Source organism: Drosophila simulans, chromosome 2R, assembly GCF_016746395.2.
Source record: "Drosophila simulans strain w501 chromosome 2R, Prin_Dsim_3.1, whole genome shotgun sequence".
Taxonomy (NCBI): Eukaryota; Metazoa; Arthropoda; class Insecta; order Diptera; family Drosophilidae; genus Drosophila; species Drosophila simulans.
In genome coordinates this window covers 645111-660760 of record NC_052521.2, presented here as the reverse complement: position 1 = coordinate 660760, position 15650 = coordinate 645111, and the positions used below count along the sequence as shown (strand labels likewise).

General features: G+C 40.1%; 1 protein-coding gene across 7 annotated transcripts in view; it reads right to left on the bottom strand.

Moving 5' to 3' along the window:
• Nucleotides 1-15650, bottom strand: part of LOC27206935 (neurotrimin) — an 85620-nt gene that overhangs the window by 13309 nt on the left and 56661 nt on the right. For 4 of the 7 annotated variants that reach the window (XM_039292764.2, XM_039292765.2, XM_039292769.2 and 1 more), the window contains one exon: nt 1965-2092. The exons of 2 other annotated variants lie outside the window; for them this stretch is intronic. In XM_039292764.2, the coding sequence (XP_039148698.1) occupies nt 1965-2092 (128 nt within the window). Of the gene's footprint in view, nt 1-1964; nt 2093-15650 lie in introns of those variants that run through there. One more of the 7 variants, XM_039292768.2, reaches the window with a different exon arrangement.

Here is a 15650-nt window from a genome sequence, read left to right as displayed (position 1 = left end):
CAGCTTTGAGCTGTTCTGGATCTATCGCCATTGCAGGGGGATTCGCAATTACACATCTTAGAGGGGGAGCTTGATGTTCGCTATCGGAGTATGTGGAGTGTGGTTTATTATTCCTACACTCTGAGAATCCGGGCTGCATGAGCAGTCCAACTCGCTTAGGTATGCAAAACCTGCCTGTGTGGGTGGCAGTTGACCAAAGACAGACCAACAATAAATATAGACAAAGGATGCAGCGTCGAATGTCGCGCTGTTACAAAAAATTATTATATGATTTTTGTTTCTATTCACATTGATTTCTGTTAACAATATATTTTTTGTGTGTTATTTCGTCACTTATTCCCTTAATTTTTCCCGCACCGCTTTCTTTTGCTTTGCCGCAAATTTAGAAGCTTTGCTTTGCCGCATATTTGTGGTGGTGGGTGGTGGTTTTTACCACTAGTTGAGCGCCAATTATTTAACGATTAATCGCGACGTATTGCGATGTTGCCATCCGTCAGGTTTCCTCCAGAGGTGAAGGGCTTCCTTGGCTGGCTGCTCCGGGTGGTCCGGGGAGCAGGAGAAGATTATTATTTACGTTGAGAGGAACTTTCCTCTTTCAACTGCCAGCCTTGTGGTCTGGCAGAGTAAGTAATATAAATGTGTTTTACTAAGTTTAGTCGGAGTTGACGAGCTGCCGCTCTTTATTCTGGTAAATGCAAATTCAAACTGAAACTTAAAATGATTCTTAAAGCTAATAAAGACTCGCAGCGGCAACGCAAATATGCTGTGTTTGCCGGCTGCGCACGGGTTTCCGGCCCAATGATGGGTCAGCACTGTCAGTTCTAGTTCGTTGGCTTGTGTTAACTTATGTACTTTATATAGTCAGAAACGCTTCGTTCTTCCTGTTACATACTTTTCAACGAATCTAGTATACCCTTTTGCTCCACTTGTAACGAGTGTAAAAAACCGATAATGTAAAAGTGGAAAAATTTTTTTGCGCTTGGGACATTTCATCTTTTAAGATGACTTTCCTTAATGAGCTCTTTTCGACCATATGTTTTTGTGATTTTTGGCCGGATAATATGGTGGTACAACAGTTCGAAACTAAGATTAAAAATAGGATAAAGGGGCCCGTGGGAATTAAACTTCCCTTTTCCGACACTGTCCCTTCTGACCACGCCAGGCCCTGGTCGTCGCTGCCAACGTACCATCTGCCGGCTCGAACGGTGGTTAGGTTGCTATGGGGTGTGTATCCGTTAGGTCAAGCCAGCGCTCCTCCCAAGACCACCTTTGCTGTCCCTTGTGACCATTTCAGGTCCTTTTATTCTCCTGTACCGTGGATATGTGGATTTTTCTGTTCTGCACTTGCAGTGATCGTCCTTAAGTATCAGCTTTGACGCTCACTAACTGATTCCCTTACCTTATCGACGGGTGCGCGCTGATCATTATCGCGGCGTTCCTCTTGCTTTCTCACTGTCCGTTCACACTCGCGGATCTCTCGTCGACTCGGTGGTATAGCTCTCCACGTGTTCTAGCTGGCTGCCCCGAGCTGGGCTTGCGCGGTCCCTTTATAGACCGCCGGAATGCCTGTATTTCCCCTATTGCGCTCGGCCCCCTCGGGTACAAGGCCCAACTAATGTCCCGTTAGTTAACGGTGCGTCCGCTTTGAGCCATACCTCTGTGCCCTTGGCCGGCTCGAGTCCACTATTTCCCGTTTGACCTGGCTGCCTTTGACTCCTCTCGCACTCTAGCCTTTTTCGCAAAGCAGCTCTGCTGTACACAGACTTGTAGGGAGTTTTAAGACTCCTTACAGTACATTAACCGGTTTATAGTATAGTCACATGGTAAAGGCTAATTTTAACAGACTTAAATATGTATAAATAAATGATTTCTCTTTAATCCGAACTTTCTTTCCATCCTGGTATATCTTCCATAAATATTATTGTCATCAAAAGAAATTTTTCTTTTAGGATATTTAAGTTTACCTGATTGTTATGATTCCACTGCACTGAAATTGGCGGGTCCGGTAAATGTTTTATCACGCATGTTAAATTAACCGTTGATCCCAAATCAATGTAAATCTCTGGACCGCCAAGGATACTAGTAATAGGCTCTAAAAATAATAAAATAAATTGGAAATTGCGTCACGTTATTTGTAAAGTAAAAGAGAAAACAAAATCGTATTTAAAGTTTGGAGCATTTAAAAATATATATGATATATACTTACGTAGTTATATAACTACGTAAGTATTAGTTATTAATTTGTCAGTCGAATAAATGATCCGTCAATAACAAAGACAAGGATCAACGCTGAAACAACTTTAAATCGAAACACGAACAATTTCGGTGAACGTCTATATTTAAGAAAAGTCAGCTTAAGACTAACTAAGCAAAAATGTGAATTGGTTTTATGTGTTTATGCATGTGCAAGATTGTATGTACATTGCTTATGTAAGCGTAATATGTGAAGCATATTATGCTACTATATAAGTTAACACCACAAATGTTTTGATAAGAACATTTGAAGCTGCACGCGTATCCGCTTGCTCAACACTCGTCAACAAAGGTACTTGGGGTCGCACGAGCGTCCGGTTGCGAAACATACGTTGCACCTGCATAACATAAAAGTGCAGACGTAGCGTCTTTCCAATTTCCGTGAGAATCAGCGAGACAGCGAGTGCAGCAAAAATCAAATCAGCGCAGCACCGACGCCGGAGAATGGGTGGGTAGGCGAAGTTAGGTAGGGACAAATTTGTCAAACTAAAATCAGTTCTGTTTTTGCAATCAATTAATATAGACCTTATAAAAAAAATATTTTTTTATTTAATTGAAACTCCTTTGGAGTTAAGTTATATAATAACTACGTCAAAATCGCCCTCCAAGCTCACAGAAATCACTAGCAAATCATCTAAGTAATTGAACCTCTCATTTCTGAAATGAGAAGGCACGCTTTGTCCATTTACTAAGTCGTCGTGCTTGTACCATTGCACAGCCATGGCAATGGCATTACCTTAAATAGGTTCAAAAGGACTGTGAAGGCCATCTTCTCGAGGGGAGACCTCCAAAGGCCCTGCCAATACGCGTCCTTCAGATCAACGCTAGATATATATTCAGCTTTTGGCAAGCGACTCAAATTATATTTATTTGAGGAAGAGCGCAGCATCCTTAGCGGCAAAACTTTGCACTTTTCGATAATCCGAACAAATCCTAACTTTCCCAGACATAGTTACTACTACGACTCTGACTCTTATATTATTATACCCAATTGAAGCATTCTATCTAATGTCCTATTATTGAAAATTTCAGAAATCTAGCCTAAAATAGTTGGGCACTCCGGGAAAAAGTCGACTCAAAGTTAGGATGTTACAGAGTTGGCTGAAATGTTCCCATATGTCAAGGCTGTAGGTATTGATGATGATTTTTTTAATTAATAAGCAGCAGAATGCGTACGGGTTCGTCTTAAGCCCGTTTTCAACATACACTGATTATATAACTTATTCAGGAACTCAAATTCTCTTTTGTGTTGCCTTGTATTGTTTTACCAGTTTCATAATAATCCAAAGATTACTTGTTGGTTCTTTATTATTAGATAGCGACTTACTGGTCACTGCATTCGATTTTTATTGAATGCTTAAAACATAGCCATAAATCGAAGGGCTGAGCTACTGCTGAGGACAGCAGAAAAACGGCTGCGGTGTATATTACTTACAAATATGTTGTTGAGTATGCTAAGGCAGGCATATTCATGTTACCATAAGGAAATCAAGGATCATATAACACTTGAATTGAAGTCCAGCGTTTATATGCGCATTCCAAAAGTGTTACAATGATTTGGCTGCTATTCTTTATAACCGTACTGGAGTAAAGTGGTTATAAAATAAGCAACCAAATACACTACAAACTGTACCTTTCCCCATAAACTGCATTATCGGATTTTCATTTGCCCCGCAGAACCTCCGTCGTTTTTACTGTTCATTGTTCACTGTTCACTTGGGGCAATCACTCGGCACCACCAAATCACATTCGGAGTCCAAGGCTACATTTTGTCTTTCCTTGAGCCGGATCTTCGAGGAATAGTTCACGACAGCTAAGTACATACACATATTGGACGACATTTCCCTAGTGTAACCCGGTACCCGAGTGCCATATCTATTTTCATTTCCATTCGACATTTCATTTTCTTTGGAAACAGTTTCAAGATAAGCGGAAGCCTTCCGCTGCTTCAGATAAGTATAAGCATAAGTTTATCTAAGAAAGTTAATCGTATAAGTTAATCGGTTTACAAAAGATGTGCTACCCAGTTAAATCAAGATATTGACCGTCTGTCCGCCTCCAGTTCTCAGGCAAGGGCAAATCCATCCGTTGAGACGTTCTCAAAGTGCTACAGTCTTCCGATATGCTACACGGACATCTTCGAGAGCCCACCTTTCGTGACCCATTTACAGCTATCTAAGTTAACAATTCCCTGCTAACTCCAGTGGAAAAAATATTTTACTTAAACGCAAAACCCAGCGGCGAAGCTCAATCCATTGTTTGCAAGATAGTTTTGAAACTTCTTTCGAACGACCACCAGATCTCTTGACGGGAAGTATGTAGTATCCCTACCCTTCAAGGATTCTAAGCACATCAACACATCCAAATACGGACACAGTAAATTTCTATCTCCCGCACCACGCAGTTTTCAAGAGCGTGTGCATGACTACAAAGGTACCGTGTGGTATTCAACGTGGCGGATATTCAAATTTGTATTTTAAGCCGAAATGTAGAAATGATTGTAGAGTCATCACAGACTATGAACATCAGAACTTCATCTTTTGGGGCGTGACTGCATCTGAGTCTTTATATGCAGTAGTCGGCCTACTGGCAACAGCAGTTATTGAATCGTCGGCCTCGAAAAAAGAAAAGAGTCGAGCAGGGAGAGAAGGCCATGTCCGAAAGTCGCAAAACAAGTCAGGGAATGGTCCTTCCACTAACGGAGAAGAAAAACTTCTCGAGTTCCTGGAGCAGGTGGTGCGCAGTTAAAAAAAAAAGGACTATCTGATTATTACTTGGAAATGTTTATGAATTCACATTCAAACATTGAAAATGGATCGGAAGCTGGGAAGAGAGAATGGATTTTGACAGCTGCTCAGCGAATTTTTTGTGTTTGTATCATCAGAGGAAACTTTAACGATAACTACCCGACAACACCAGCTACCTTCAGTAGCCCAAAAAAAAACATAGAACGGCCTTAGCACCAACATCACTCCACCTGTGTGATGAGAGATATTAGCAGCAGCCATCGATTATAACAGGATGCGTGGTGTGTAAAAGCAACAATAACCAGAAGGCAGACAAGAAAAATTAAGAAAAAAAGAGCAGGAAGAAAGGATGGAAAGCCTAAGGAAAAATCTAAATAAGTAGAGTTAGAAAATTGTAAAATTGGCAAAATGAATACAAAAAAGAATAGCTCATTTGTAGAGGCTACTGTATTCACAAGAAAATCCACAAAATTGGTCAACCGCCTGCAAACTACAAGCAGAGCTGGACAATTTTAACAATACTCCAAGCGAAATAAAGCCCACAAATTGATATACATGTCTTAAGACAAGAATAAATAATAATACCTCAATCTCCAAAGGTGATACCACAACTGAAAAAAAGACTGTCCAGCTGATTGCCCTGAACCGATGGACAGTGTGCGTTGATATTCCACGTGCCGACACTGCAACACGAAAAATAATATGGAAACAAAAAGTTACTTTTAATGTGTAAAATCGATAACTAAATCAATGAACCGAAATAGGGGGTTCGAAAAACGAAAAATAAAACAAGTTAAATAGTTACAACAAGAAAAACAGGAAATAAAACTAAATGGATATAAATCAAAAATTTTATATGCATATATACATATGTATAAAAAAACCAAAAAATTCAGCCACTGTGGTTGCTTCTTTTAATACATATTAACAATTGTAACAGTCGCTCGGTCATATTAACGCTATATGTTAAGCACAATAAACTATTAAAATTAGGTTATATAAGAAGAGCGAATCATTTGGATAAAATTTAAAAATAAAATTGCAAAATTGCAAAAATATATACAAGTTTGACTTAGTCGTTGACTAATTACTCGAAACTCGGTAATGCTAAGGTATAATCAATTTTACCTTATGTAATAATGAACAAGTAGTTGAATAAAATAGCTATCTAGGAGAAAGAATGAGATTTAATGTTCTCCTGCATAGATACATCTATGTTAATAAAGAAATGGACTGGCAAAATATACTAAACAAACTTGGAGAAATAAAAACGACTTTCGATAAGTCGTCCAAGTGCATAGGCCAGAATCAGGAAGTGCAACAAGGGACTCTGCATAAACATGCTCAAATATTGGTCGAATTCTTTAACGAAGCACACGAAAGATGAAATCACATAGCAAGGGAAAGACTAACAAAAAGACATCTAACGCGAGCCGTGAAATTTTTAAACAGGTTCCGTGAGAACTTGCTGAATATAAAAACACGGCAAAATTTGAATTAAAAATCCCTGCGATACTCAACACACCTGTATTTGTTGAAGTAAGTGATGATATTAAAAGCATAACGGACTCTGATTTAGACATCAAAAAGAAGATCTTTACGATCTTTATATCCCAGCGGTAATAACTTTACCAAAATTGTTAAAGCGTAACAGCTCAGATTCTAATACAGTAGAAAATAGAAACACATTGACCGAATCAGCTAGACCTCAAGGGAATGTGCGACAAATTTCGTCCACAAAAACTCAGTTTGGAACAGTAGAGGAAATCAAGGCAAATATAATTGGTCATTTGTCATACAGCGTTATAAATCAATGGACAATTATCGGTAAAATACGTGTATTAAAGGCACTAGTTGAAGGAGAATCGCTTAATGTCATTAAGGCTAAGCTGCTTACTACACAGCAGCGCGGCAAAACTGCAGCGCAAAAACCTACGTATTTCGCTTGAAGCAGCCTATATAGATGATGGTCTAGATTTTGACAATGCAGATAAATTCGCTAAAAAGGAAGCGATCTCTGCAATGACAAAGAATTGCGAGCACGATAAGCTTAAGACCATACTGGAAGCACTTCTTTACCGAATTGACCGGCCACTTGAATAGTGTATTATTCTTCTATAATAGAGGACACGTTCGAGGAAATAATAACCGAGGAAACTACGAACACAGAAGTAATGGCTGAGGTTATTATAATAACTATAATAACTATAATAATAATAATTATAGAGCCGAGGAGTTTATTATAGTAATGTAAAGAACATACAGACGGAAATCGAACATTCCCCCTTGAGCAACAACCAACAGTAAGGCTGTATAAAATTAATCTCAATTTTAGCATTTTCATCCAATTAAAGAATGTAAGTAAAACTTAATTGGTAACTCTTTTAATAGATACAGGAGCAGAAATTTCCTGCTTAAATGTAGAACAAGTAACCTAAATGATTTAAATTCACTGAACACAACTAGTATATCAGGAAAAGGGCAAGGGACTGTTCAGTCTTTAGGTACTATAAACTTGGAAATGTGTGTTGCATATGCAGCAATACCATTTGAATTCCATATTGTGATATGATGGATACTCTAAAGGCCCACTGTACCATGCAGTAGCATAGTTTAGAAACCCTAGGTGAGCTTTATCGGGATCAGTTATCACAGGAGCCGCCCTGCAGGTGGTTCTTGTTCTGGACGAGATAAACGCAAGCGTGGCCGTATTGCAGAAAATTTACGCAGGAACCAACGAATCGAACAACTCTTTGCGTGTTCGCCACAGACGTCTTCGAAAATAACATTGAAGACTCTTGAACATGTTGACGTACGCTAGAAGCACCAATGTTAAAGTTAACAGCACCAAAATAAACATCAACCCAGAATCTCGGTAATGTGCGCCTGAAAAACGAGACGCCGATTATCAAACCTTTTTTGAAGCAACTCTAAAGCCGCTTCGTAATTGCTGTTTGAAATCTCCAATGATCGGATAGTTTCCAGCGCTGAATCCCTCAAACATGACCGCAGATGTTGAAATTTCTCAATGTTGGAGAGGTCCGGATGGCTGTCGATTATGCTCGTGAACACGGAGTAAAAATCCGCCCAGTTTGCGTAGCCTCCGCCAAACGTTGGCAGCTGCACAGGCGGCAACGGCATCGGCCTCGGCCGCGGCTGCGTTTGAGGACCGCTACACTGGTGGGGCACAACACCTTCCGCAAGCGTTGAGTGCGGCGCGAAATGCACATTGCGTTTGGCTATTTCCGCGCGCACACTAGCCTTGAATTCAACGATGAATTCATCAAAAGACTCGCTCATTTCACTGCCAATTTCGTCGAAATCCAATTCCTCCAGTTCTGTATGCAGAACATTGAAGGCACTTTGCAGCTCATCAATCTGCTCCAGCCTCACCGTAAGAGTGGGTTCGTCGTATCCGCTAAGCGTCTCATTAGACAGCGACGTTTGTAGCCTCTGCAACCTGCTGAACAGCGCATTGGCTTTGCGCTTTAAAAAGGTCACCCTGTTTTTTACACCTTCAGCGGGCATAGCAACAAATCGCCTTTGATTCGGTTCAGCGGGAAGATGAGCACAAAATAGATGCCGAAAATGCAAGTGGGGTCAATGCACGCAACGATATATGTAGCAATGTATGTATATATGCAATTGTAGCTCGCTTAAACACAGCCACTATCACCGAAATCTCCACTCACTTGTCCAACCGATTGCGATTTAATATATTTATATTTATTTATTAACGGGATAAGTGCATTAATTAATGCATGCAAATTAACAAAATCACGTCGGGGTCACCAAATGTTTAGCTATTGAGCTTTTTCAATAGCTGTTGCGAATAATAAAACCGAAGAAAGTTTGCTTTTATAACGACAGTTTTTATTTTGCGAAATGTTATTATTTTACGATAGCGATAATCGAATGCGTAAGTTTAGTCTTTTCCGAAACACGAAGAATTGGCAACTGGCGGGCAGGCAGCCGAAATGCAGCGCCCAAGCTTAACGTAGGTGGCTAACAACAACAAACAAGGAATGAGCGCCGTACAGATAAATGCGAGCGAGACCAGCGGTTTGCACTATGGGCATCGCAACTGCTACCACTGATTAATTTGACTTATAATATTAAAGAATATGAGATTAGTCTACTGCATTAGGCGGCTGCATGACCCAACAGACACCTCTCTTTTCGGGAAAATGGACACCTCTCTTTTCGGGAGAATAGACGTTGATAACTTTATTCTCTTAAACTTTGCTCTTAAGCTATCCCAATATGCCTATGTAAACCCAAACATGTCCCCATATAGTAGCTCATGAACAAGTCAATATCTTGCCGGATCATCAATTTGGATTTCGAAAGGAACACGGAACTATTGAACAGGTCCACAGACTGGTAAAACACATATTACAGGCTTTTGACGACTGCGAGTACTCCAACGCTGTCTTTATAGATATGCAACAAGCCTTCGACAAAGTATGGCATGTTGGATTATTATGCAAGATAAAGACCCTTCTACCTGCGCCCTACTTCTGTACTTTAAAGTCATATCTGGAAGAACGAAAATTTAAAATCACGGTGAGAAATAGCTACTCCTTTATATACCCAATGAGAGCTGGAGTCCCACAGGGCAGTGTTCTCGGACCGCTACTATATTCCTTGTACACTGCTGATATCCCTTGCCCGAGTTTCGAACACATGGAAGCACCGAACAGGACTCTTATTGCAACCTATGCAATTGACATCGCAGTTGTATATAACTCTAGGGACAGGAGAGGCAGTTAACGGACCAAAAGAATATATTAATGCTCTGGCAGCCTGGTGTAAACGGTGGAACCTAAAAATAAACCCACTGAAAACAACAAGTCCATGCTTCACATTAAAAACTCTTATCCCGAACACCTCTCAAATTCGGCTAGAAGGAGTTACCCTGAATCAGCCCCTGCCAGCATCATATCTAGGTATCAACCTGGATAAACGGCTCACCTTTGGGCCGCATCTCAAAAACACAGTAAAGAAATGATTTCACAAATCACAACAGCTGAGATGGCTCATGTATAGAAGGAGCACTCGTTCGCTGAGGTGAAAAAGAGCTGTTTATGCGCACTGAATCGTACCGATGTGGTTATACGGGATCCAGACTTGGGGAATTGCCACCAAATCTAATTATAAACGTATCCAGGTGATGCAAAATCGCGCACTACGACAAATAACCAACTGTCCCTCGTATTTACGTAACTCCGCACTCCATAAAGACCTCAATATTCACACAGTTGAGACACAAATTGGGAGACATAAAAGTCGATATAGTGACAGATTACTGAGCCGTAGCAGTCTTCTTGCAAGACGTCTTATCCCCGCTCGACCTCTGAGACGACTCAAACGGCAAGGCTTCGCCAAAACAATTGGGCAACGGTAAAAACTCTTCACTCATGTTCCTACTTCACTTATTTCAATATAGTGTTTGGTAATTCCTAAGAATATTTCTCCACCCTGTGATGTTAAGATACAATATTATGATGTACGGATTCTTCACTTAATAAATAATAATTACAAAAAAAATGTTTCTTTGACCTGTTATGTCTGATCTCAAAAGAAGTATTTTAATTAAATCAGTGTTCGTGAATATGCGATAAGTAGCAATTTTTTTGCAAATGTAACCAATATATTTTTTAGCCTCGGTCTACTCGGCTGCAAATCCCTTATTTTGAATGCTTATTATTACTGAATTCAGCACAGCCTGAGCTTTTTCTGCATACGAGCCCTCTTCTGTGCACCTAAGCTCAAAAATATGCATATGTGAAAACACAGCGCCTATCAAAATATTTTCAGAGGACAAAATGACATGTAAGTTTATTATAAATAACAACATAAAAAAACAATACCTTTAACTTTAAAATCCATTTTAAATCAATTTAATCGGTGCACAATAGCAAAAGTTGACCCCTACAAAGTAAAATTTTATTTTCAAAATAGCTGACAGACTGCAACTGCGACGCGCCGATGAACACGCGTTCACGTTTTAGAGACAGTTTCAAAAATTTGTTGTGAGGCATTTTTTGATTGGTGGCCTATGGACGCAACCAGTGTGCGATCGTGGCACTGAGTACTACGGAGGCAGAATATGTGGCGTTTTCAGCAGCAAAAAAAGCGGTGTATAGAGGTTGTTGAAGACGCTGAAGGATGAAGCCCGTGAGGCAGTGAAGGCGCTATTAATTCATCCAGGGAATGTCAGCACCGTCATGGAGCAGCTACGCTTTAGATTCGGCCGACCAGAGCAGCTTATACGTAGACAGTTAAACAACGTGCGAGAGGTGCAACTGATCTCTAAGCAGAATTTGGCAAAGATCATTCCCTTCGCGACTCGAGTGAACAAACTCGCGGCAGTCAGCGAAGGCGGTGCAGCACCTGAGAAGGCCAACCCTCATGGAGGAGCTAGTGGCAAATCTTCCTACAAGCAAGCGAGAGGACTGGGCCAGGAATGCTGTAGCGCGCAGCTACAGGAGTACGCAGACGTGGTTTGCACTGTCTAGGATGCCGGGGAGTCGAGTTCTACATGCAAGTGTCGACCATTACGAAGGCGAACAGGATAATAGGCATGGAGGTTGTCCCATCTGCGGAAGACAACACGCACTCACGAATTGCCGAGAATTCGTTGGAGCTTCGCCGCCGGGAAGGTGGAGCACTGTGAGGAGGCACTGTGAGGAGGCACATGCCTACGAAGCGGGTACGCTTCTAAAACTTGCTACATGCAACTTGCTACTTGCTACTGAAAGCGGTTGCAGCCGGATGAGGTCGCGGTGAAGAGCGACCGGCTCTGGTGTCGAAAACCCCAACAAGCCCGGCTTCAGTATTCGGTCCGACAGCTGTCAAGGCCATCACCGACTACCATTACAGAGATCGAGGCAATCAGCGTATCTACCCGGTTGATGGAGACACACGCGGATGCTGGATTCAAGTTATGCCAGTTATGGCACTGGTGAGCGCGAGAGATCAAGAGCGCCCGATGGGCTTAGGCTGAGCAAAAGATTCTCGAAATGTGTTGGCAGGTAGCAACGGATGACTTCAGGTTCTACGTGGAGTAGTGCCAAGCAGCGTCATGAGTTGAGATCGAGTCCCTACAAAGAGGGAATATTTGAGCCTGAGCTTGGTAAAGTCAACGTTTACTGCGAAGCTGCTGTTGTGATAGATTTGGAGACAGAAGACCCAGTGGGACGAAACGCTACCGGAGGAGCTAGGCAAGGTCTTTGGCTTGTTGAAGGGTTACGTATGAGGACGACGGCGTCCTCCAGCCAGCAGCTAGCTGACCGGGTTCCTGATGAAGAAGAGATGGCCAGTGAAGTTGTGTTAGATTCGACAAACGACTTTGTTGTTCAATCGCCTGGTGAGGATCATAGCTTGAGCGACATTCGAGATAACTGAATTCCGTGAGTTTACGGCAGAATTAATGCTGCACTGTGCATGCCGTACAGTGCGAGGAGTCCCGTAATACTGTCACACAGGCACAGTGTCACAGAACTTTTTTTTATTATATTTCCTTAAATTACAATCTGTTTTTTTTTTAAAAGTAACAATAAGTAATTAATTGACTAGATGTGAAGAATAAAAGAAGCGGCCCTTCCCAGTGCAAGGATACGCTAAAACATTAATAATTTAATAGTTTAATTCTGTTGGAGTTCTGCGTTTTAATCTTCTTGGTTTCAACTCTGTCATCTGGCTAAATAGTTTATTTGTGTGTTTTTGCTGCTTTTTTAATAGTTTCGTTGACTTTTTCTAAGTTTAAATCAATATGTATATCTTCGTTTCTAATGTACCATTCGGCTTTTGTGATTATTCTGAGCATTTTTGATTGCGTTCGCTGAATTAGCTGTAAGTGGGATTTACTGGCGGTTCCCCAGAGTTCTATTCCATACGTCCATATTGGTTTTATTATCGCCTTGTATATTGCTATTTTATTATGAAATTCTAGTTTTGAGCTTTTTACGTTTAGCCAGTTAAGTTGTCGAAATTTGTTTTTCATTTCATTTCGTTTAATTAGAATGTGCTGTTTCCATGTTAGTTTTGAGTCAATAGTTAGTCCAAGGTACTTGGCATATGGGTGTAATAATATTTTATTGTCATTGATTTTAATTGCGAAGTTTTTGGGTTGTCGTTTTGTGCATATTACTTGTTGAGTTTTGTCATTATTTATCCCTATACCCTATCTCTCAAACCAGGATACTGTTTGTGTCATGATTTGTTGTAGTATACTTGCAGCTGTTTTTTCGCACGCGCTTGACGACATTAACACAGTATCGTCTGCGAACGTCGCAATCATTGATCCAGGGGTAGTTGGCGCTGGGATATCGAAGGTATAAATCAGGTATATTATGGGCCCAAGCACACTACCTTGGGGAACACCCGCAGACACTGGCATATTATCTGATCATTCATTGTCGTATTTAATATAGAAATATCTGTCCGTTATATAGCGTTGAAGGATGGTATATAGGTTATATTGTGGTATAATTCTTAGCTTATGCAGCAGTCCTTTGTGCCATACTTTGTCAAATGCTTTAGCAATGTCCAAGTACACAGCATAGGAGAACTTCTTTTTGTCAAAATCGACTGTTATTTTGTTAATTACTCGTGTATAGTTGAGTTAGTCCATTTTTTGGATGCTTTCTACAGGGAATAATTTGTAGATAAGGAAGTTCCAAGTTTGCTAAGGTAGTATTGAAGCCGCTTATCTTTGTCTTCCCTGAGAATTCTCTTGATCCCGTCTGTTGCCTGATTTTATATATAATAAAAGCGGGAGTTTTCTTTAATGTAATCATTTTTATAGATGGTGTCGATTGCGTTGCTGTATATATGATGATATCATTTAAATATGATATTGCAGAGTCCAATTCGTTGTTTGTCTTTAGAGAGATATTTATTTCCATGTTCTGTTCCAAAATGTCGCGAAACATGTTCCAATTTGTTTTGTGGTTAAATAAAGGGGAGTCATTGTTGTTTTTTTCTGGCCCACCATGTAATGTCATTAATATTGGGGAATGGTCATGATTTTATTGTTAAGTTATCGCTTGTTATATTTCTTGTAATGCAGAAGTCAATTAAATCCGGTAGCTTATTTGTGTCAGTTGGTCAGTAAGTCGGCTCTCCTGTGCTTAGAGAACGGCTATTATTGTTTATCATTGCTTCATACAGTTGACGTCCTTTGCGGTGGTAAGTCTGGACCCCCAAGTTATGTGTTTGGCATTATAGTCACCTCCTCCCAAGTACCGATTACCCAGTGATTTTAGAAATTAGAGGTATTGGTCTTTTGTATTAGTAAATTTAGGTGGGCAATAAACTGCAGATATATTTATTGGACCCGTTGTGTCTGAGGTGGATATACTAGTAGCCTGTATGTAGTCCGTTTTGAATCCATCCAGCTCTATGCACATGATGTTTTTTTTAAATTATTATCACCACGGGCCTTACCGTCTGGGTGATTAGTAGAGAAAATATTATAGATAGGTATGTTTATATAGGTTTCCTCAGATGAGTATGATTCAGAAGTGAGCATGACGTCAATTAGCTTTTCATTGAATGTTTTTAGTTGAAGTAAATGGCGTGAAAGTCCGTTAGCATTCCAGATGGCGATTGTTATGTGTTTATTTGTTAAGTTTAGATAATAAAAGCGTGAAAATGTTCATCATATTTGTCATTTGGGCTATTAATTGTTTCATAATTTGTTTAAGTTCGTCAAAATCATTATGGCTTAGTTTGGCTTAATTGAGTTGAAGCAGGCTGTATATCAGGTACAATAGTAGGTTGAGTTGTTGAGTTGGTTTGATGGCTAGTTACTTGGTTTTTATTTAGACTTCGGCATAGGATAAAGCTGGCGTCTTTAAGCTTACTACGTTATTTTTTGTACTGTGTTGTGTCGTTTGATGTGTGTCGTTTCTTTTTTCCGAAGAGTTGGGTATTTTTGAATTTGCAGTGCTTTTGTAAACCATACAACCTTTATAGTTCGCAGTAGGGTTTTCACTGCATAGTGCACATTTAATGGTTGTTCTGTCCGATCTTGTGTTAATAGTACAGAATGATAAGCTGTGTTTTCCAGATCACTTTACGCAAGTAGGGTCTTTGGTGCAGTAATTTTTTGTATGTCCATATTTTTGGCAGTTTGTACATTGAGGAAGTGTTCGCTTTGGTCGCGGTGGCTCAAAGATTACTTTGCAATGATGTAGGTGCTCAATTTTATAAATGTCTTTATTATTGTCTTTCATTTTGAGATGTTTTTTGCTGCATGTTGTGTAAATTTATAACTTCATGCCCTTGCTGAGCTAGTTCATTAATAATATCGATTTGTCTGTAGCATGATGGACGTTACCTTAAACCCTCTCTGGTCTTTTGGTCTGAAAGGTGTAGTATTTGGTCGATTTATCTTTTAATAGGCTTAATATGTTGTGATAGTGAGTAGTAGTTTTTTATTTAAAGCAATAGTTAGTGCGTATATGTTTTCAACATTTTGATTATTTATGCTCAATTTGCATTTGCGTATTTATAGTTGCATTTTCCCCATTATCAGTTTGGTTTTCGTCTTCGTCATCTTGTGCTAATAGCTCAAAACGGTTGCTTGAGTGTGGCTCGGCTAGCCAGTACTCTTTGAGTGTTTTTTGGGTAGCGGGTTTG